The sequence below is a fragment of the Carettochelys insculpta genome, chromosome 2, assembly GCF_033958435.1.
Source record: "Carettochelys insculpta isolate YL-2023 chromosome 2, ASM3395843v1, whole genome shotgun sequence".
NCBI lineage: Eukaryota > Metazoa > Chordata > Testudines > Carettochelyidae > Carettochelys > Carettochelys insculpta.
Genome location: NC_134138.1, coordinates 213,367,315 through 213,391,725, shown reverse-complemented (window position 1 = coordinate 213,391,725; position 24,411 = coordinate 213,367,315). Strand labels below are relative to the sequence as shown.

At 46.4% G+C, this 24,411-nt stretch overlaps 1 protein-coding gene across 2 annotated transcripts; it reads left to right on the top strand.

Annotated features, from left to right (window-relative positions):
- Window positions 1–105: 105 nt before the first annotated feature.
- Window positions 106–16,185, top strand: BTD (biotinidase). 2 transcript variants are annotated; one of them, XM_074986137.1, is made up of 4 exons: window positions 106–267; window positions 6,604–6,839; window positions 9,770–9,919; window positions 13,088–16,185. In XM_074986137.1, the coding sequence occupies exons 1-4, from the start codon at window positions 243–245 to the stop codon at window positions 14,270–14,272; spliced, it is 1,596 nt and encodes a 531-aa protein (XP_074842238.1). In that variant the 5' UTR covers window positions 106–242; the 3' UTR covers window positions 14,273–16,185. The 2 variants fall into 2 exon arrangements, with proteins under 2 accessions (XP_074842238.1, XP_074842239.1); XM_074986138.1 differs by having other exon boundaries at window positions 131–239.
- Window positions 16,186–24,411: the final 8,226 nt, after the last annotated feature.

Genomic DNA, 24,411 nt, shown 5'->3' with positions numbered 1-24,411 from the left:
GTCTTAGGCGCATGCGCGAGAATTGTGGTCTCGCGCGCGCACCTCCTGGAAACTGACCAATGAGAGGAGCGGGTCAGCGCGTGTTGCTGCTGCGCGAGAGCCGAGGGGAGGGTAGGCGGAGGGGGCCGGTGGCCGATAGCCGATAGGCTGATGCTGAGGGAGGTGCTGTCCGCAGCCGGGAATAGGAGCCGTTGTGCAGCCGCCTTGGCGCTCAGGACCGCGCTCAGTCTCAGCCTGAGGTGATGAGCTGCGCTCCCGTGTCTCCAGGTAGCGCCGTGGAGGGGTCGTGGCAGTCAGTGCGGGGCTGCGGCTGTCCTCGGGCTGCAGTATTGCCCTGGGGGTGGTGCGCGGGCTCCGAGGTCCCACCTGTGAGGGTCTCAGAGCAGGGCGCTGGCTGCTAGCGTTAAGCTCAGGGGGCTCCTGCTGCGAGGCCAGCTCAGCTGAGGCACGTTCCGAGTCAGTGCCCTGGGGCTTTATAGCCGTGTAGAGTAGATTGTGAGAAAAAAATTTCACGTGGACCCCACTTTTCATTTGTGCAATTAGCAACCCCACCTGTCTGGTGTAACCGAAACAGAAGGCAATGACAGTGATGCTGATATAAAAAAAAAACCCTTTTGGCAGGTGTAAGAAAATAAGTGGAATATAAACACGTTATCATTTGGTATATAAATGTGAAGTCACATACCTAGAAACAGTAACTTTTCCAGATTCTTAATGAAATGTATGAGCCTGACAACCAGCAGCAGATTGCACTACCTCCCCACTTACAAAATCTCACGCCCGACAGTTCCCCAGCTTTGCACACTCACAGCATAGAGGATGTACTCTTAGCCTACAGCTATACTGGAAGCATCTGTTGACAGAAGTTACTGTTGGAAGAGGTTTTTCTGACAAAACGTCCATTGAAAGAGTGCAGCCATACACAAAAGCAGATCAAAAAAGTGAGCTTGTCTGTCAACAGAGTAGCTGGACTCCCTGGCTGCTCTCTCAACTCAGCAGCTGACTGGTAGCACAGCAGACAGAATTGCCCACTGTGCTGGAAGACCTTCTTGGCAACAGAAGGACCCCCTAGAGCATCCACACAGCACTTTTGTCAATAGAATTTGTTGACAAAGGCTCTTCATCTGGGAGAGGCAGAAGGTTGTTGGCAGAAGTGCCAAGTTTTGTCAACAGACTGTCGACAAAATGCATTTTATCTGTGGACGTGTAAGGAGTTTTGTCAACAAAACACGGGTTTTGTTGAACAAACTCGCTGGTGTAACCACAACAGATCAGGAAAGGGATTTTGGAATTATAGTGGATAGTTCTCTGAAAACATCCACACAGTGTGTAGCGGCAGTCAGTAAAGCAAATAGGATGTTAGAAATAATTTAAAAAGGGGTAGAAAATAAGACGAATATCTTATTTCCACTGTATAAAAGTATGGTACACCCACATCTTGACTACTGCGTGCAGATGTGGTCTCCTCACCTCAAAAAAGATATATTCATGTTAGAAAAGGTTCAGAAAAGGGCAAGTACACTGTTTTTACTTAATACTTTCTATTTCCATACTGCTGTCAAAGTTACTTTACAAACTTTAATTTAGCCTCACAACCCCGAAGGAAATTGAGGCAGAGAGAAATTAAGTAACTTGTTCATGATCAGACAAGTCTCTAAAACATGCAGACCCTGTTCTTAAGCCCCATTACTTAGCAAGACATAATGTATTTAAAGTGGTGAAAGGCACATTAATGTTGATGTTATCAATAATTAGAGATTTTACTGTGAACAGTGAGTTAGAAAATAAGTGTAAAGACAAAAGATGGAGGAATCCTGGGGCCCTCTTTATACCTTTCTCCAATGCTATTGTTCTCTTCGTGTGAAAGTATGAAAAAAAAGAAAAATCAGGGATAAGAGGCTGCTGACAGGGTTTTTTTTGTTGGCAGAACGAAGTCTTCACTGCTTGTTATGTGCTGTGAATATGCAAACGAGTTGCTTGAGTATGCAAATGAGCAGCCATTTTGAATTTTCAAGGCTGCTCATTTGCATCAAGCTGCAAGCAGTAGGGGTGAGCATAGCACTAGCCTTGACATTTGTCTGCTAAGGCTGCAAGCAAGGGTTTGACCTTGCCTTCTCTGGTGACAGCTGCAGTACACAACACTGGAAGAGCAGGGAGCTGGTAAGTTCCCCCACCTTTCTGTGGGTAGTACAGTCAGGCACTGGGTTTCACTCCTGAAGCACTATAGCTTTAGGCTTTATCCCCTGCATTCCAGGTATGTGGCTGCAGGCTCTGGCCACTCAGCTTTGAGCTCCATTCTTCAGCCACAGAGTTTTGGGGTTTGACTATAAAGCATCAGGCTCTGGCCCCAGGTTCCCCTGGCTCACCAACCCCAATCACCCCATTCCTGCTGTCTCCCCCAGCTTCCCGGTGCAGAATTTAATGTGTCCCCAGGTGTTGTGGGACTGAGTAACTATGTGGTGAAAAATGATGTTAAAAGTAGTATTAACAGACTTACCAGAGAAATATACAAATTACAGTAATTTGGACATGCATATGTGTGTATCCGTTTACTTAAAGCTAATTACATATTTTAGAAAAAAGTGAGAGCAATCACTAGCAAGAGTTTGTGGCCTCACTGTGAAGCCACCAAAATTTTGTCCTCACACCCCCTATCCTGGAACCATAAGAGTTGCTATGGTGCAGACTAAGCCTGGGTCTGTGGGACTCATGCTTGTACACTAGGTGTTTCTACCCCCACACTTAAGCATCCACACTGCATTGTCATCCTGAATTTACAACTGCTGGACCCATGGCTCTCAGTTATGCTAACAACTTCTCTACACTGGACTGACTAGCTGAGTTGCGGCTGCAACTACATCCAATGAAATGATACGGATGGACTTGAGCCAGAGCAGGACTCCACCTCCAATCCTCCCCTCTAGCAGGGTGTTGGAACTTGAGTTCTGAGTGCTTACTAACCCAAGCCAGACTGATTTGTATGTGGATGGAAGGACTTGTGCTTAAACCTGAACCAAAACCCTAGCTTAGCGTGCCCTGCAGATGTAGACTAGGGAGTTTGACATTGGCCTAGGCACTCTTGCCCAGTAAGACTGTGAACATAAGAACGGCCATACTGGTCAGAGCAAAGGTCCATCTAGCCCAGTATCCTGTCTGCCGACAGTAGCCAATGCCTGGTGCCCCAGAGGAGGTGAACCGAAGACAATGATCGAGCGATTTGTCTCCCGCCATCCATCTCCCGCCTTCGACAAAAGGCTAGGCACCATACCTTACCCCTTGCTAATAGCCATCTATGGACCTAACCTCCAAATATTTGTCGAACTCTTTTTTAAACTCTGTTAGAGTCCTGGCCTTTACAACATCCTCTGGTAAGGAGTTCCACAGATTGACTGTGCGCTGTGTGAAGAAAATCTTTCTTTTATTAGTTTTGAACCTGCTACCCATTAATTTCATTTGGTGTCCTCTAGTTCTTATATTATGGGAACAAGTAAATAACTTTTCTGTATTCACTTTCTCCACACCATTCATGATTTTATATACCTCTATCATATCTCCCCTCAGTCTCCTCTTTTCTAGACTGAAAAGTCCCAGTCTCTCTAGCCTCTCCTCATATGGGACCCGTTCCAAACCCTTAATCATTTTAAGTAACTGTGGGAATATTACAGTTGAAGTGTACATTTATATTTTCCAGTTTAAAACTATATTTTGAAAAATGAATCTAAAAATTTTCATATTTACTGTCAGAGCCTTGCAAGCCAAATCTGCTCAGTTTGCAAGACAAAATATAATTGTTATAAAACGTGAAGGAAATTCAGTCTGGCATCTGAAAATCCAAGCTTAGCTCTTTCCATCACCGGATAGAAAAGATTTTAAATTACACTTTGGCTTACAATACACATCCCTCTGAAATAGCAGTTTTGGTTCTGATAACATGTAAAAAATAAAAAAGTTGTCTTTTTTAAGGAAAGAAATATGACTCAAATGTAGTGAATAAAATAGTGTGAATTTTGCAGGCACTCTAAAAAGCGAAGAGTCCAGTTTATTCCTTCTTGATATCTTGAGTAGCTATTTACAACTTTAGAAAGTGAATGTTAAATGCCACAGCTTCTGTAATAGATAAAATAACTTATTTGGCAGCATTTTGCACCCACTTTGTGAAGATTCAGATAGCTACAGAAGGCAGTGGAGAATCACATCTGTTATTTGCTGTAGGACCTACTGTCTGTGTACCAATTCTTTCATAATTTTAAAGTTAAGGCAAATGAATCTGCTATTTTTTCTGTATGCATAAATTAGATTTTCTGTGTTCTCTTTCAAAGCAAATAAAATTAATCATAATGCGGAAAAAATTGTCACCAATTTTATTACTGCGCTTTTCTTTTAAAAATGATTTTAGCAAATCACATCTCTCCCAACGTCTATTAGGAGTAAGATCAAAGTTTTGTAGTAATAGAGAGAAAGCCGTGCTAGTCTATATGCTATCAAAACAAAAAAGCAGTCAAGTAGCACTTTAAAGAGTAACAAAATAATTTATTAGGTGGGCTTTCGTGAGACAGACCCACTTCTGGTCTGAAGAAGTGGGTCTGTCCCACGAAAGCTCACCTAGTGAATTATTTTGTTAGTCTTTAAAGTGCCACTTGACTGCTTTTTATCAAAGTTTTGGTATGTTTTTATTGTGCTTTTATGTAGCTTAACTGAAGAATGCCCGTGGAAAAGACATAAAGAGATGTCAGTAAATCAAGTGTACAATATCTGTTGTTCAAGTGAGCCCCCTGCAGCCCAATATAGCTCAAAGAAGTTCACTGCTCAGTCGCAGGCATCATAGTGCCAGATACACAGTGTCAGCACGACCATATTGTTTTTGTAAAGTTATAGAAAGAAAAGTATAAAGTTAATAGAAGAAAGTATCAGAGGGGTAGCCGAATTAGTTTGTATCTTCAAAACCAAGAAGTAGCCTTGTGGCACCTTTCTGACTAACCAGTATTTTGGAGTATAAGTATTTGTAGGCAAAGACCTGCTTCATAAGAAAAAAAAAAGTCACTCTTTTATACTGCTTCATGTGTTAGAAGGATGTGAGAGAAAATAACTAGTTACAGGTTAGACCTCTCTTATCCAGGTTATGCTGGTCTGGCAACATCTGGCATTGTTGGGAATCTGGTGAGTGCTTTGGTGCAGTAGTACCACAGATGTTGCCCGACTAGAGAGCCAGACCACAGCTGGGAGAGGTGCCTAGGGCTGGGGGCCAGCAGCTGTGAGTGGAGCTTAGGGGCCAAAGCTGGAGCCTGGCTGGAGGCAGGCAGCAGGAGCACAGCTGGGGCTAGAAGCCAGTGGCCAGCAGTGGAGCCCAGCCAGTAATGGGAGCCCCAATGGGCAGCAAGTTCTGGCTGAGGCTGGGGACTGAGATCCAGTGACTGGCAGTGGAAACTGGCTGGGGCTGACAGTAGAGGGCTGGGGGCTGGAGCCTGGCAGCCTGAGCTGGTAGCCAGAAGTGGAGCCTGGCAGCCTGCAGCCAGTGGCTGAGGTTGGGGGCCTGGGCCAGGGCCAGAGATCAGCCAGTAGGGTGTGGGATTGGAGCCTCGAGTCCAGTGCAGGGAGCCAGTGGGTGGCAGCCAGGAGCATAGCCTGCTGGCCGATAGCAGAGGGGCTGGCATTAAACCCCTGTTTCAGCAAACTCCCTGGTTCAGGACCAGTCAGGTCTTGAGGGTGCTGGACCATGGAGGTCCAACGTGTATTTAATCCTTCCAGCGAGGTGTGGTTGGAGTGTGTTTTATTTACATTACAGATGAGAAGTCTGCCAGAAAGGTATAGTGATTTGCCTAATGCCATACAACCAATCAGTAGTTGTGTTGTGGGAGTTTGACAGGAAGAGAAATATGGCATTAAGAGAAAGAATGAGAGCTCAGTGATTCACAGTCACAAGTTACTAATTTGGATTTGTTACATTGCTGCAATACCTTCAAATTGCTACTAGCAGATATTTTAGCACCTAGAACGTCAAAACTGCATTCTCTTCCCTCCACTGAGAGAAACAGGCAAAAGTACAACTCATCTGAGTATAGCAAGAGCAGAAATAAATGTATCTACTGCTTTTATGGGCAGCATATCTTTTATGCCTGTAATAAAAAGCAGCAGTATCAGTGTGAGCTACTGGCAGCATTTTTCTTAACCATTTATGCAAGACTTCACCGAATCAAAGGAGATTTAGTCTACATATATTATCTACTTTAAAACATGCAGGGTCATTCTGGAAGTCCTCAGTCTGATTCCTTCAGGAACTCTCTGTTCATTTGTTGATGAATGCATCTCCGTAAATGCAAGGATAGGTGCACAGACTTAGGTTGGAAATTGAGCAAGAAAATTATTGCAAACATATTTGCAATGGAAGTAAAAATGGTACGCTGAAGGATCACCTGAGACACAGGCTAATATGAAGTTTAGAAGCAATATTTATCCGGGAACATGGTGGGGAGGGCAGGAACCCTTTAGGTTCATATTGTTACAGTCTGAATTTGGCTGTCACTATTAATAAATCACAGGTAGGAGTCTGAAATTTTAAATCCTGGTATTATTTCAAATGTTTTCGTCTTGTCTGTTTCATTGCAGATTTACGTACAAAGGTCATGTTGGAAGCCTATAGTATGGTTTTTCTTTTCCTTTTCTGCTATCAAGTTGCCTCAGCAGAAGTTCACAAAGAAGGACATTATGTTGCTGCTGTGTATGAACATCCATCTATACTGAGTCCGAACCCAGCAGCCCTGACTGATCGACACGCTGCATTAGAGTTGATGAACAGAAACCTAGATATATATGAAGAGCAAGTAATAGCTGCAGCTGAACAGGTCAGATGATACATTCACAGCTTAGTGGCCATCTTAAGTTGTATATAACAAGTTCCAATTATTGGGAACCATCTTTTCAAACTCAGATGCCTAAAGTTAAGACAACTAAGCCTATATTTACGTACCTAAACAAGCAACGAAGGGTCCTGTGGCACCTTATAGACTAACAGAAGAGTTTTGAGTATGAGCTTTCGTGAGCAAAGACTCACTTCATCAGATGTTCATCGTCTGATACTTGGCACCTAAACAAGTGATTTGTTTTTTGAATAGCCTGAAGAGCCAGCGAGACTTACTAACTTCAGCAGCTCTGAAAATCAGGCCAGTTATGAAGGTACTTAACTTCAGCTACTCAAGTTTTGGGGAAAAAAAGACCTACCATTATTATTAAAAAAAAAAAAAAAGATCTTTTCCATTTATATTTAAGAATTTAGCGCCCACCCGGTCGCTTAATCAAAAAACCCTCTCAAGTGTCATGACAACTCTTATCTTTCCTAGACCTTTATTCAAACAGCCCACAGAACATTAATCCTTTCCTTCACTTCTGATAGGGAGCTGCTCTGTTTATAGGGTTGATTCTATAACTTGAATAGATATCCAAAAATTCAGTACAAACCTTTAATACAATAGGAACTAGTACAGTGAACAGCATTGTGTATTGCTGGGTGAGAGAAATTGAGGTTTTGTTTTTGTGCTCCCAGGGAGAGAGAGAGTTTGGAGGAGTAAATCTGCTGCTTGGCTGGGGAGAAACAAAATAAGCCACATGTCTTTTGTGACAATGCTTCCCTTGCTATCTGCTACTACAGGTTGAACCTCTCTAGTCTGGCATCTGTGGGATCTGACCAGTGCCGAATGAGAGAATTTGCCGGACCACAGGAGTTCAATGTTGTCTAGCAGTGTTACCAACACTTCCACTGCTTACTGGCCTCGTAGAAGACGTTTGGGGTAAATTACTGAAATCCTTCTGCCAGAAGGAATTGACAGCAACCAGGACCGGGTTCAGCATCTAGGGGCTCCTTTTTAATCCATCTCACACAGAACCGGCTCAAGCCCCCACTCAGTAGCCTGGGAACGTCACACACCCTGGGCGCCTTGCAGAGGCAATGCTTCCCCATTTGCAAGCCCAGAGTCTGAGTGTAGAAAAGGACTTTTAGTAAAAGAGGCAGAAAAGTCAATTAGCATAAGCTTGGGAAAATTATCACACCGAGAGTTCATAACCAATCCTCAAGTAACTGTCCCAGCTCAAATGCATTGAGCAATGTTCTTGGCCCCTCGGGCTCACCAGTCCAATACTGTAAACAGCCAATCCACACACCCAACTTTTTCTGCACCCCGCAGTTCAAATACCCCACTTACAACTTGGTCCAGTCCATGTGGGCACTGACACCTCACGCTGATGCATTCCCTCATGAAACCTGAGACAATGCCACCTTTGCGCTGGTCCAGCATTCTGCTTGCTCCTACCAGCCGTCGGCCAGTTGCACTTTCCATCTGTCTGCTGCTCCTCCTACCGACCACCGGTCATGCTGTCCACTGCTCCTCCTACCAGCCACCCACCAGTCGCGCTGTTAATCTGCCCACTGCTCCTCCTACCAGCCATCCACTGCTGTGGGTCTGGCCTGAGGCAAAACCCTGTGATTTCAGTTCTTGATATCCATCAAAGTGAAGTCTCATAAAAAAACACTTGTATCCAGCTCTATTTTTTTAACAGGTGGGGAGGACTAGTTAAAAAAGGCTTATAGCTATATGACCAAGGCAGTCAAGTAGCTGATTCCACCTGTATCCCTCCCTATCTGCTTTACAATGCTTTAAACCAGGGAGCCCTGTGTAATCCATGTTTTATGCAGTTATAACGACTGCCCTGTCCTCCACAATGACTTGGCGCATTGGTGAGATTTCACAATTCTTATACTGAGTGTTAGCATAAATTGTGATTTTACAACAATGTGTTCACAATAGACAAAAATCTCATTGCTTTCTTGCTACCCATCAGTCTTTGTTTGCAAGGTATCACATATGCACACCTTTGCATTCTCATGCAAATTATCTCTGGGAGACACATTCCTCCCAGCCTTCAGCAGCATTTAGTTCCTGCTGGCTCATTCCTTACATTACAGCAAAATAACAGCATAAGATGCAGAGAGCCAGGACTGGTGACTGTAACAAACTTTATTGGACCATAGGGAACATGGCCAAAGCCATGATGAATGGTCATCTGGCTAACTAAAATCATGCTGCATTACGAATGTTGCCAGATGAGAAAGTGCCGGACTAGAAAGTTTCAGCCTATATTTACTTTTCAGAATGAACTGTAAAGCAGCATTGGACAGCAGGCTGAAGGAGGATCATCTGTACCTAGAGTTTGGGAAAGCCAGGGAAAGGGAAGGAAACCTTAGCCACAGAATGAAAGTTCACAACGGTTTGGTTAATTGGATAGAAACAGAGGCCCAAGATCCTCTACTACAAGGGATGTGCCCAGAAAGACTGCATGAAGGTCCTCTCTGGCACACCCCATGGAGCTCTCATACTAACATTCTGAGGATGGGTCAAGAGATCACACAATCTACTGTGAATGATGCCTTATTTTGGTGCCTAGTGGGCTGTGTTTACTTTGTGAGTGGAGTTTGAGTGAGTATTGCCATTTTTTCCATCTAATTTGACCCTTGTCTTCTGTGTAAGATGGCTGCTGATGTATAGGTTAATTTGCATTTTGAAATAAATAGCTTTAACTACTTTCTATAATGCTACCTAAAAAAGGCAGGAAATCCTTTCACAAGAGTATGGTCAAATCAACACATTCACATTATTGTCACTTTTGTTTGCATGAAACCTCTCCTCCAACAGCGATTCCATTTTGCTTTGCTCTTTAACTTTGGATCACTTTTCCCCACATGCTGTTTTGGGTTCAAGCTATGTCTTTATTTTTCTTTTAGGGGGCACAGATCATTGTATTTCCTGAAGATGGAATCCATGGCTTCAACTTCACAAGAGAGACAATTTACCCTTATTTGGAGTTTGTTCCATGTCCTCGATCTGTAAAATGGAATCCATGCAGAGAGCCAGATCTGTTTGGCGATACAGAGGTATAGGTTTTAAAATTGTGCACTGTGGCAGCATAGTGAACAGCAGAGGATTTATACTCTAGATGGGGAATGAGCAGCAGGAGCCAAGCAGTTCTTCAAATGTAATAAGTGCTAATTTAAAGAAGTAACTAAGAAAATATTTCATAAGGACCAGAATGGTCTCAGTCACTCCCTATTTACGGAGTTTCTCTGTTACCTTAAAGAATTATTCTGAATTTATACCAATGTAATTGAAATCAGTGTCTTACTTTATGTAAGCAAAACTGATTCCACAGGTGATACGTAAGAGATGTATCAACAGTTTCCCTGTAGACACACTCCTTCCCCGCCACTGCCCCTTTACTCTCTGATTTGCTCACCTTGATAATTTTTTTTCTAACTTGTCAACCTTGATTACTATTTTTGATTCTCTGTGTCCTAAATATTGAGTCTGTTCTGGTACGGCTATGGTCTGAAGAAGTGGGTCTGTCCCATGAAAGCTCACCTAATAAATTATTTTGTTAGTCTTTAAAGTGCTACTTTACTGCTTTTTTGTTTTCATTATTTATGGTTTTACTGAAGGCAATCAATGCAGTAGATTAAACATTCCAATTCAGTGGTAGCTTTCATTGTTCCCTCATGTTTTTTGAAACTAAAGAACGTTATCAGAATCACCAGAAATAGCTCAAAAATAATAATGTTTGTGTACAATGGATGGCCTAATTAATATGTCTGGTTCCATACAGATCATATTTACGCAGATAAACATAATGGGCCACAATCCTTGTAATGCTGCTGAAATTAATAGAAGTAGATCAAAGATAAAACTGATCAGTGACTTCAGTGTGACAACTTGGTTGGAAAACGAACAGGATATGGCCATAGTTTACATTAGTAAATGAATTTTCTGACTCTTAAGAATGTCAGATTGCTTTGAAATGGATTCAATTATTGAGAGTACATTTAAAACTAATATAAAATAGTATCTTTCCACTCACATTTCACTCCTTACATAAATACAGAATTGTACCTGCCAGCTCGAGTAACACAAATATGCTTTAGCTACTTTTGACTCCCATTTGCCCTGCAGCAGTTGGCACAACAGAGAGAAAGAAGGAATGAGCATGTATGCAGTGGAGTCTATTCTGGCATGTGCAAAAAATTGTTAATTATGCTCCAATTGCACCACCAGATTCTACCTTCTGATACAAGAATTAATAGGGTTGCACAAATATTAATGACACAGATTTCAAAGACAGGGTGAATCCCAGGTATAACTGAGGGCATAATTTGCTATGTTGAATCTTTATTCCTGGAGATACATGCAACACAGATCCCAGGTTGAGATTACAAGGCTAGCAACTAGGAAAAAAAATTATAAACACATGAAATGAAGTCATTGAGATACGCATGTGGGAACAACAGGCACTTTTCTTTAACTGTTAAATATAAAAGATAATGCCTTAATAGCTTTGTTTTCAAGAAGAGGAGTGAAGCAACCCAAAGACTTGCTCATTCTGTTCCCATCCATAGTTATTTGTGATCCAACACAACTTTAGTGTAATGTGTAAATTTTTACAAGTATTTTACTAGCATTTTTTACAAGTATTTTACTAGTATTTTACTAGTGTTCAGAAAATAGATTAATATAAATATAAATAAATCCAAATATAATTGAGCCAAGGATACATATGCTTTCCCCAGAATGGCCAATAAAAGACTTACAGCGGAGAAGGAGACCTTTTCATAGAGGCATCACTGCTAAATATTTCCTTGGAACAAACTGAATGAAATTAAGGATATTTATTTAACACATTTCATGGTCCAAAATGAAAATCAGTAATTTGTCTTTATTGCTTCGTCAGTTGTCCTTATTAAAAAACAAGAAGTACTACAGGTTGTACCTCCTTCAGGACCTGACTGGCCCGGACAAGAGAATTTGCCAGACAAAGTGAGGTCCCCTGCTCCAGCCACCCAGACTGCTGCCCACTCCTCTCCCCCCTCACCCTTACCTCCTGCTGGACCTTGACCCATTCTGGGCCAACGCTGTCCCACCCACCTCCAGCTGCAGAGGCTGGTTTCAGCCCTATGCTGGATATGGTCTCAGTCGTGGCCTCAGGCATCAACTCCACCCAGACTGGGCTGGCAGCATGGCCCCAGAGCCGCAGTTGCAGCACTGGCCCTGAAGAGGCCAGCTCCAGCCCTGACCAGGATGCTGCACACTGCCCTGCAGCCCCATCCCAGAGCCTGGCTCTGGATTGGCCAGGCTGCTGGCACAGTCCCTACCTGGTAGGTGACTGGTGCAGTCCCAGCCCCGTGGGAGCCTTGCACAGCCCTGGCTAGGTGCAGCATGGTTCTACCCCCTCAAGTGCCTGTGCAGCCCTGAAAGGGCTGTCTGCATGATTTCAGCCCCGTGGGTGCCTGTGCAGCTCCAGAAATGCTGCCTGCAGGGTCCCGGCCCTGCAAGTGCCTGGTGCCACTTCGGCCTCATGGAGGCCAGCTCTGGCCAGCTCTCGCCTCTGGCTAGGTATGCAGACCCGCCCAGCATTTCTGGTACAGTAGCATCCATGGTCCTGCTGGACGACGGATGCTGCCAGATGAGAGAACTCTGATTTTGGGAGGTTCAACCTGTAGTTCGTTCCAGTGCCCCATAGGTTCTCCAGCTGCTTACAGTATTCTGTTATTTAGGATCCATTGAGTCACAACACAACCTCCAATTGCACCAGCAGGTATTTGCATTCGTAGGTGCAGATCCTCAGAATCATGCTTCCTCGTAGCTGATTGCAGATGCAAATCAGTTATGGTGTCATGAGTGCTTTCATCTGGCCTCCATTATTTGCATCCACAATGCTGGAGACCATTTCTGAAAAAATCAGGCCTTTTAGGTGCAAAGATTTTGTTTTTCTTTTCAGTTACTAAATGGTATGAATAAAACCCATCTAAGTGTTTCTAAATTGTTTTGGACATCATGAGAAATTCAAGTCAGAAATAGTGTGCCTTTTCTTTAGAAAGGACCTGCCCCAATTGATCAACAATTTAACCAAACAAGTATGCTGTTTAATTTTTTCCACAAATGCTGAAATCTTAATATTTTTGCAAATTCAGAGTAAATAATCTCAAAAGGTTTGAAATAAACCATGATTTATAAAGCAATAATCATGCTTACCTAGTCCTAAACTGTTTTTCCAGGTTCTTCAGCGACTGAGCTGCATGGCATTGAGGAGCAAAATTTTCCTAGTGGCTAACATAGGAGCTAAGCAGCCCTGTGAGTATCGAGATCCTCTTTGCCCACCTGATGGGAGATACCAGTTTAATACTGATGTGGTATTCAATGACAATGGTACTCTGGTAGCTAGATACCGCAAACAAAACCTGTATTTTGAATATGCTTTCAATACACCTCCAGAGGTTGATTGTGTACTTTTTGATACACCTTTTGCTGGCAAATTTGGCATCTTCACTTGCTTTGACATACTCTTCTATGAGCCCGCGGTAAGGCTTATCAAGAAATACAACGTGAAGCAGATTGTGTATCCAACTGCCTGGATGAACCAGCTGCCGCTCCTATCTGCGGTAGAATTTCAGCAAGCTTTTGCAACTGCTTTTAATATCAGCATTTTGGCAGCTAATATCCACCACCCTACCCTGGGCATGACGGGTAGTGGCATATACACTCCATTAAAGTCGTTCACCTACCATGACATGGAAAGTCATGATGGCAAACTTATAGTAGCAGAGATCTCCGTGATGCCACAAGAGCATGAATCCTATGTGGAGAGCTATGTAAGACCTGGAAAGAGCATTGAATACCCCCACAACAATTTTGCAAGCCTTCACCTACATGATCAAGTTTGCAGTAAGAGAGAACAAGAGACCCACTGCAGAATAGCACAGAAAGATGATGAAGAAGCCACTCCCATATTTTACAGTGAGATGATGTATGACAATTTCAGTTTTGTTCCAGTAATAGGAACTAAAGGGGATCTTCAGGTTTGTGCCAATACCCTCTGTTGTTATTTAAGTTACCAGAGACTTACTCTGTCTGATGAATTGTATGCTTTGGGTGTCTTTGATGGGCTTCATACAGTACATGGAACATACTATGTTCAGGTTTGTGCCTTAGTGAAGTGTGGGGGCCTTAGCTATAGCACCTGTGGGCAGGAGGTGTCAGAGGCCACTGCTTTGATAGATTTTCAGCTGTGGGGAAATTTCAGTACTTCCTATATTTTTCCCCTGTTGCTGATGTCTGATATTAACCTCGACTTCGCTGATCACTTGGGCTGGAAAAACAAATATTATCTCATGAGTAAAAGTGGATCATCCTCGAGCTTAGTGACAGCTGCTCTGTATGGACGATGGTATGAGAAGGACTAGTGCAAATTTGACCCAATCAGAAATCGTGTCAAAATTTTTAAGTTTGACACCTAAAATAAAAGGCCTTATTTCCAGTGATGCTGAACTGCTGCATTTTTTAGGACTTCAATGAAGTACACGGCTATTACTAGACTTCCAAGTATGACAATATTGACCCAAGTGTTTGATCCAAAGAATCACAATCTGTGGTCCGTGCCTTGCTAATATTCCAACTACTGACAATGGAGAGACACCCTTATTCCAAAGAAGGATAGCCTATCAGTACAAAATGTGACAAGATGTTTTATATTATGAATGTATTATTACTCAGCTGGACTCACCATGCTCTGTTTTTATCATAAAAAGCGATCGAGGCAACTGTAAACAATATTTGGGGTATCTTAAAATATGTGTACAGTAACTCCTTGCTTACCATTGCAGTGATGTTCTTGAACAGTGCTACTTTAAACTAAATGATTTTAACAAATCCAATTTCCCCATAAGAATTAATGTTAATGGGGGGTGGCAAGGTTCCTGGGAAACTTTTTTTCTGAAAACAAAGGCCATATATGGATCTGGAGCAGGGGTGAACAAACTTTTTTACGTCGGGCCCCACTTTTCATCCTTGCACTTTGCATGGCACACCCCGCAACTTGTTTAATGTAATTTAAAGCAATGGAAATTTCAGTTAGATTCAAGAACCCCTTTCAGCACATGTAAGAAAATAAGTGTTGAGTGGAAAAAATTGTATTAATCAGTATATAAATGTGAATACACGAATATAAAAACAGGAGCAGATTTCAACATTGTAATGTGATGAATGAGCCTGAAACCCAGCAGCCGATTGTGCTGCACCCCACTTACGAAATTTCATGCCCCACGGAGGGGGCCAACCCCCCCATTGCTCACCCCAATCTGTAGTATAAGTTTTAACCAGTTTAATTCTATACGCAGCAATGATGATTTTGAAGCTGGGTGGGCTGGTGGAGTCAGAAGGTGAGCTATCTCTTGCTACTAAATGATGAACAAGCACTTAGTTGAGTCCTCCAGGTGTAACATGTTGTTAAAGTAGCCACACACTCTACAAGGCAGCAGGGACTGAGGAAGGAAACCTAACAGACACATAGCAGTGGCTGCAAATACTTCCTTGCAGAAATTGAACACAATGGTAAACCCGTACTATTCTCTTGGAGTGCACCACTCTTTCCGCTAGATGGCGCAGACGTGGCTGCACAGTGCCATGGGATGTGAGGCAGAGGTGTGTGAGAGAGAGATACCCACACACAGTGTGTGTGTTTGAGGGAGAGAGAGAGGCAGACAGATGCACGTTATCCATTTTTGTGTATCTGATTCCACTTCAAGCACGCTGCCCTTGGAAGTACAGTAGAACAGCAACTTCTGACTCAGGAATCTGTGGCTGTGGTATCCTGTTTTGCAGAGATGGAGTGGGGGGTTGACTGTGGGGGACAGGGACATCCTGACATGAGCACACATCTATCCCTGCCCTGCCACACTGCACAGCAAGGAGGAGGCTCCTGAGAGCAGCTCCCAGCTGCCTACCTTACAGGAATTTGGAGAAGTCAATGTGGGGACTGCAGCACAGCCTGGTTCCAAGCCCCCCATGAGGACAGGCTGTTTTTTCAAAAAATCCTGAAGTAGTGGACAAAGCAGGCAGCCAAATGATGTTATAAGGGCACAACACACAGCTTTAAACAAGCACATGCTGTAGTAGATAAGCAATGAAACAGCATTAACCAGGATAATGTTAAGAAAGGAGTTACTGTATTCAGTTATAAAATAGACTTTTGTTTTTGTCATTAATGTTGATTGATTGGTCTACCTGTGGATTGAGATTACTGCAGATATTACTGATGAGCTCTATTTTAGACAAAGATGACTAAAAAATATGTCCTAAGCATAATGAATGAAAATAAACCCTGTTCTAAAAAGAACTGCTTTAGCTTTCTTAATGTTTGCTTATGGCTATGGCAGCATTTAAGCTGTGTATTTAAAGTATAAGAAGTAATGTCTGTCTCATATTTGTATACACCTACGACTGGAAATCAGTTTCTACCTGTAGGGTTTAAGAAATACACCAGAGCATTTAGTGTCTATGGTCCCTCTGACTGTCAGCCAAAGTGGTGCAATGAAATTCTGTTGCAGCTTCTTCTGCCTTTGTAGCAGAGTGCGTTATACTCCCAATTGAGGAGAGTCACAAAATGTTTGTTTTAATCTTTCTAGAATCATCTTGTATTGAGTCAAGAGTATACATTTTAAAAGCAAAAGCTGTTACTTCTAAGCTACGTCTACATGGGGATGCTACATCGAAATAGCTTATTTCGATGTAGTGAAATTGAAATAAGCTATTTCGATGAATAGCATCTACACGTCCTCCAGGGCTGGTGCTGTCGATGTTCAGTGTCGACGTTGGGCAGCACTACATCAAAGTAGGCGCTGCAGGGGAGCATCTACACACCACAGCGGCCCATATCGACATAAGGGTGCCAGGAACAGCTGCAGACAGGGTCACAGGGCGAACTAGCACTTCCGGGGCAACAGCAAGCCACTCCCTTAAAGGGCCCCTCCCAGACACACTCAGGCTATGTCTACACGTGAAGCCAACATCGAAATAGCTTATTTCGATGTAGCAACATCGAAATAGGCTATTTCGATGAATAACGTCTACACGTCCTCCAGGGCTGGCAACGTCGATGTTCAACTTCGGCGTTGCGCGGCACCACATCGAAATAGGCACTGTGAGGGTATGTCTACACGCCAAAGTAGCACACATTGAAATAAGGGTGCCAGGCACAGCTGCAGACAGGGTCACAGGGCGGACTCAACAGCAAGCCGTTCCCTTAAAGGGCCCCTCCCAGACACAGTTGCACTAAACAACACAAGATACACAGAGCCGACAACTGGTTGCAGACCCTGTGCCTGCAGCATGGATCCCCAGCTGCCGCAGCAGCAGCCAGAAGCCCTGGGCTAAGGGCTGCTGCACACGGTGACCATAGAGCCCCGCAGGGGCTGGAGAGAGAGCATCTCTCAACCCCCCCCAGCTGATGGCCGCCATGGAGGACCCGGCAATTTTGACGTTGCGGGACGCGGATCGTCTACACGGTCCCTACTTCGACGTTGAACGTCGAAGTAGGGCACTATTCCGATCCCCTCATGAGGTTAGCGACTTCGACGTCTCGCCGCCTAACGTCGAAGTTAACTTCGAAATAGTGCCCGACGCGTGTAGCTGCGACAGGCGCTATTTCGAAGTTAGTGCCGCTACTTCGAAGTAGCGTGCACGTGTAGACACAGCTTCAGACTGCACAGCACGCGGTCTGCAGAGCCATAGGCACGCACACCCCGTTGAAGCAGTATGGATCCCCAGCAGCAGCAGCAGCAGCCAGAGGTCCACACACCCGCCCCTGCAGGAGCAGTGCTTGCCCTGCTCAGTGCTATGCAGGAGGCAGCTGATCACCTTTTATTCGTGGAAGAGGAGCTGCCCCCAGGGGATGAGGAAGCAGCCCCAGACCTTGCTGCCCTCCGCCCCGTCCCCCGCTGCACACGCCGCCGGCTGTGGAGCTACCCCACGAGCACGGACTGGTGGGAGCAGCTGGTGCTCGGCGAGTGGGACAACGAGCACTGGCTCCAGAATTTCCGCATGAGCCGGCAGACATTCCTGGAGCTCTGCCAGTGGCTCACCCCTGCCTTACGGCCCCAGGACACCTCCATGCGACGTGGCCTCATGGTCGAGAAACGGGTCAGCATCGCTGTCTGGAAGCTGGCCACTCCAGACAGCTACCGATCCGTAGGGCAGCAGTTTGGCGTGGGCAAGGCCACTGTCGGGGCTGTCCTCATGGAGGTAAGAGGACCTGGGGGAGGGGGGAGCCCATGGGGGGGAGCCCTGGGGTGGAGGGCCAGACACACCCTGCACACCCCTCACTGGTGCTCTCTCATGTCCTTCCCCTGCAGGTCATCCGTGCAATCAATGCCCTGCTCCTCCACAGGCTCATGCGGCTTGGGGACCCAGATGCTGCCATCGTGGGGTTTGCCAGCCTGGGCTTCCCAAATTGCTTTGGGGCTCTGGATGGGACCCATATCCCCATCCGTGCCCCGGAGCACAGCGGAGGATGCTTCCGCAACAGGAAGGGCTACCATTCAGTGGTCCTCCAGGCCTTGGTGGACAGCCAGGGCTGCTTCCTGGACATTTATATTGGCTGGCCTGGCAGCACCCACAACGCCCGGGTGTTCAGAAATTCGGGCCTGTGCCGCCAGCTGGAGGCGGGAACCTACATCCCCCAGCGGGAGATCCCTGTGGGGGACACCACCATGCCCCTCTGTGTCGTCGCAGACGCGGCGTACCCCCTCCGGCCCTGGCTCATGCACCTTTACACGGGCCATCTTACAGCCAGCCCGGAGCGGTTCAACACGCGGTTGAACCATGCGCGCCAGGTGGTCGAGCGCACTTTCGGCCGCCTCAAAGGGCGCTGGAGGTGTCTCCTCACCTGCCTGGATGCAGGCGTCACCAACATCCCCCAGGTTGTGGGCGTGTGCAGCGCACTCCACAACCTGGTGGAGAGCAAGGGAGAGGCCTTCTTCCAGGGTTGGGCTGTGGAGGCTGGCAGGGCCGACATGCAGCCACCCACTGCCCCCAGTCGCCAGGTCAACCCCGAGGGGATCTGGGTGTGGGAGGCCCTGCGGGCCCATTTTGACCAGGCTGCGGGGTGAACGCTGGCAGGTCACCCACTGCACCCCGTCGTCCTCCACAACACTCCCTGCCCCCACGCCCACACCACAGAGCACCCAAGAGCACACACCCCCCAACTTTTCTTGCAAATAAATGGACATGTTGTTTGAAACCAAACAGTGCAATCTCTTATTAATTCTCTCCCTCTCTCTCTCTCTCTCTCTCTCTCTCTCTCTCTCTCTATATATATATATAAATAAAAGGGGTGAACTATTTACATGGGCAGGTAGCAGAACAGAACAGGGGTCCAACACAACCTATATACAAATGGGGATATGTCCAAAGGAGGGGGGGGGGCACATCCTCGGCCCCGCACCCCTACTGTCTGGCGCCCGGGGTTGGAGGGCGTGACCCTCGCCTCGGCCGGAGCCCTGGCCGAGGCTGGGTGGGGGCTGGGCGAACTGGCAAATACGGCCGGTCGGTGTCCGCAGGCCCCAGGTCCCCCTCGGCGGCAGGCCTCAGGGTGGCGGACAGTGGAGGGACGGCGGTCGGAGTGGCAGGTGGAGCAGCGGGCAGAGCAGCGGGCGGCGCGGCATGGGGGGGCGGGGCAGGTGGTGCGCTATGCACGCGAAGGTCCGCATGAAGGCCCCCCCAAGCCTCCTGGCGCCAGGCCAGTGCTCGCTCTTGGAGCTCCAGGTGCCGCTCCTCCACCCGCAGGCGCTGCTCCGACACCTCCAGCTGACGCCGGAGGGTCGCGAGCAGCTGGGGGTCTGTGGTCATCCACTGGTGGCTCCGCCGTCGGCCCTGTCCTGGGGCTGGTTGGTGCTCTGCCGAGGGGCTGGCCTGATGGGATGGCCCCGGTGGGCTCTCCGGGACCACGGAGACCTCGCCGACGCTCTCTGGGCCCTCCGATGGTGCAGCTGCGGAACACGGGGGGAAGAAGAATGGAGACAGCCGTTAGTGTGGGCCCTGACCTGTGGCCCTTGTCCCCCCACCCCTCTGCTGCTGGTTCCCCATCCCCGGCCCTGGGAGATGCTGCTGCTGCTGCTGATGGGTGTCCCACCCCCCCTCCCCCCCCACCGGGGGACCCTAGGTTCCGCTCCCTCCATCCCCAGGGATGGGGCATGGCACTGTCCTGCTGGGGGGGCAGGGGCTGATGGACTCTTCTGAGGGACATGCCACTGCTGTCCTTTGGGCCATGGTCATCTGGGCACGTGGCAGGCCCTGGTCATGTCTCTTGTCCCCACCCCTTAACCCCAGGGGTGTGCACCGGAGGGGGGAGGGGTATATACCTGACGGTCTGCTCCCACGGTTGGGGGACACCCACTGGGCAGACTCCCTGCTAGAGCTCCGGGACGGGAGGGCGATCTGGAGCCCCCTGTCACTGGAGGAGTCCCCTTCCAGTATCCCAGGCGTGGGCTCCTGGGGGGGACCCCTGGGGTGCAGGGCTTGCCTCCGGGGCGGACTCTGTCTCCGGGGCCTGCTGGGGCTTGTCGGCCAAGGTGTCAAGAGTGACCGGGGGTGGGGAGGAGGTGTACCGGGGGCCCAGGATGGCCCTGAGCTCCCTATAAAAGGGGCAAGTGGTGGGGGCGGCCCCCAGATCGGCTGACTGCATCCCGGGCCTGGGCGTAACCCTGCCGCAGCTCCTTAACCTTACTCCTGGCGTGGTCAGGAGTGCAGGCGGGGTGACCCCCCGGGCAGCCAGGCCCTCGGCCAGCCAAGCGAACGCATCCGCATTCTGCCTCTTGCCCCCATTACCTGGAGTACCTCCTCCTCGCCCCACAGCCCCAGCAGGTCCCGGATCTCGGCCTCCGTCCAGGAGGGGCCCTGCTGCCTCTTCCCTGGCTGGCTGGCTGGGAGCCCTGGCTCCCATTGGGGGGAGGGGTGCCCTGGGGGCACTTGGGGGGGCACTGGCGAGCGGCCATCAGTGCATGGTGGTGGATTGGGGCTGTTGTGGGCGTGCAGGCTGGCCACATGGCAGTGCTGCCGCCTGCACGCACTCTCAGCTTCCTGCACAGGAATGCAGGGGGTGGGGAGCTTTCAGGGGCTCCTGCACACAGCGACCATAGAGCTCAGGGGCTAGAGAGAGCGTCTCTCAACCCCTCAGCTGATGGCCGCCATGGCGGACCCCACTCTTTCGCTGTTGCGGGACGCGGATCGTCTACACGTGCCCTACTTTGACGTTCAACGTCGAAGTAGGGCGCTATTCCCATCTCCTGATGGGGATAGCGACTTTGACGTCTCGCCGCCTTACGTCGATGTCAACTTCGAAATAGCGCTGGCCACGTGTAGACATGGCGGGTGCTATTTCGAAGTTGGTGCGGCTACTTCGAAGTAGCCGGCTCGTGTAGACTCGGCTCTAGTGTCCAGCACCCACCACTATATCCTGATTTTGATTCAGAGATTTCAGGAGAGGAAGGAAAAAGGCAAAGCAGCTTGTGGGGATAAAAATGTTACAGAAGAGAGAAATTAGTGTAAGAGGGAAACTGGAAAAAGGAATTTAATAGAGAAAAAAGAGGAAAGATAGGTGAAGCACTACAATTGTACATAAAATCCTGTGCCTTTCATCAAGAAACTAGTGAGTTTTATATCAATGAGAACTCCCTTATTTGAATTATATCCCTATTTTGTAGGAACTTGGCTGCATCATCATCATCATCAGTAACCATGGGCTCAGCGTCCATTGGTGTCTGATGCCTCTCTCACTATTTCCTTCCATCTTTCCCTGTCCAGTGCGGAGTGGCATAGTTTCTGTAGACTAGCTCCTCACCAATCTACTGTAACATCTCTCCATTCTCTCTGGGGTCTGCCTCTCCTATTCCAACCGTCCATTATGCTGAATACCAGGGTCTTGATTTTTCGTTAATCGTTCATTCTGCAAATATACCCAAATTGTTGTAGCTTCCGTTCTATAACTTTCTGCAGCAGGTTCTCTTTCAGCTGTATCTTTCTATGTAATTCCTCACTGGTGACCTTCTGCATCGGTCCTATTCTCCGAATCTTTCTATAACAGCTCCTTTTGAACACCAATATTCTTCTTTTCGAATCTTTCGTTTGCTAGGTGCACTGTGTAAAACTGCAATTGCAACTGATCATTACACAGTTTCAGTTGACTAAAACTTCTGTAGCACTATGAACATTTATAGAAGGATTTTACTAATTTAGAAATTTAAAAAAATTCTAATCAAGAAACCATTGTGAAAAAACTGTAGGCTACCTTGCAAGTTTTTTTAAATTTATATGCTATTATTCAAGCCATTGTGCTCAAAAGGCTTAAGTTAAATCTGCATTTGATATTAATAACTGTATTGCACATACTGCTGTGCTCATCTGATGTCTCTCTAAGATGATTGTGATTTTTAGGCAATTATATATAGTTCCTAAAATCATTTAATGGGAGCTGTGAAAAGCACATAATGGATGATGGGAGAAGAATTTTGTACATAAAAATTGCACATACCAGATGGCAGAATCCTGCTGATTAATGTGTTAAATGATTATCATACACAGTTTCTGGAGAAACATCAATGATTCACTGATATAATGCTATATCACCTTGACAGGCTATTATATTATAATACAGCAAATGAAGTGAAAAAATGAGGCAAAGAAAATACTAAAATATCAAATTAATTCTTGACTATGGGAGATAACCTTGATTCACAGAGAGCATATTATTTCATGACTTTATTGCTTTTTATGACTTCAATTCTGTTACAGTTGAATGACTGACCTGTAGATTTGGTCTGATGAACGGTGTGCGGTAGCATGACAGTTGCTCACTTTACTAGATAACTGCATACTGACCGGCAAAAGAGATTGATGGAGCATCATGTCTAACAAATGCGATAGGATTTGATTGTAGTGAGGAAGAAATGAGATGTGTGTCCTCCCTCAAGGGGAGTTGAATACTTCGCATCACTTGTTCTCACCTTATTAGTGAGCACAGGAAAAGCTGTCTCGGTTTTGATTAGATACAGGATCCTATACACTGAAAGATTCCATGTCAGGGTTTCAGAAAAGGTGATGATCTCAAGCAAGTTGTGAGTTTTGCTTCACAGACTTTACACATTTCTGTGGTAATTATGAGGAAGCCTTGCTCCTCCATCTCTTTCAGGCTACTACTCAAGAGATCCTGCACAGCATAACTGGCAGGTCCACTACAGAATTGTCTTAGGCCTCATCTACTCTAGGGGATAAAAATCAAATTTAGGGGACTTAGGTCAGTTTTATGAAACATCAGTCTTCAACACAGGGTTCAATAAGTCAGTTCTAAGGGGCACTAATGTTGACTTTTGTAGACCCAATTTCACCAGGAATAATGCCAAAATTGATTTTATTAGCCTCTAAACGTATCCCACCATGCCACCAATGTGTCCTTTCTATTCACCACTTCACCTCCACTGCTCTCCAGGGGAGCAGGAAGTATGTGACAGGAGACAGGGACCATCAGCCTGGGAATTTTGATTTAATTTCCTTTACTTTCTCGCTAGCATAGTGAGCAGACCTGAGAAGCACATCTCAGCAGCATACCTACCAGCCATGAGTTTACAGGGTTGCAAAAGAGCCGCCACATGGAGCAATCTGGAGATCCAGGACGTCATTGCTGATGGGGATCAATCTGTCCTCATGCAACTCAAAAACAGGAAAAAGAAATGCTGACATTTATGTGATGATATCACAAGGCATGCTTCAGAAGTACACCAGGGATGCTCAGCAGTGCCTTGTTAAAATCAAGGAGCTCAGGCAGTCATACCAAAAGACCAAAGAAGTCAATGGATGTTCTGGGTCATCTGGTCAAGTATGCTGCTATTATGCTGAGCTACATTGTATTCTGGAGACAGGCCCAAAATCTTACCGCCCGCAAAAATGCATGGACTCTTCGGTAAATGGTGCTTGGCAGATATCTGCCAGTAGCAAGGAGGATGAAGCGGGGTCTGAGGTGGTAGTTGAGGAAAAGGTGAATGACAGTGGAGTGCAATCCATTGCAGAAGGTGATCGTGCAAGCCAGGAGCTGTTTTTAACATTGGAGCTGGTCCCCCACATCTGAGGATGTTTCAAAGGCAAACAGTGTTGCTGGAGAGGGCACTTCTAGTGAGTGTGCTTTTTTTTCTAATAAAAATGTGGTGCAATCATAGAGGAGTGGATCTATGCCCATTTCCCTTAGAACAGCTTGTTAATATTTCTGGGGATGGAGCACTGATCCTGTTTGCAAATCTCACTGAAGGTCTTAGACAGGCACCTTTTCATTCTCCTCACAACACTTTTGGGGAGACCTGACTTATTCTTGCTTTCACATTAAGACACCTTACCATGCCAAGCCACCAGTAAGTAATCTGGAATCATGGCACCCCAGAGCATTCTTACATATTTTCCTGACTTGCACTTGGACAGCACAAGTGTTCTTTCCTTATCACTTTTTCTTATTCTGAGGAGGCTGATGTCTCCTTTGGCAACCTAGAACGCACGGGAAGTTTCA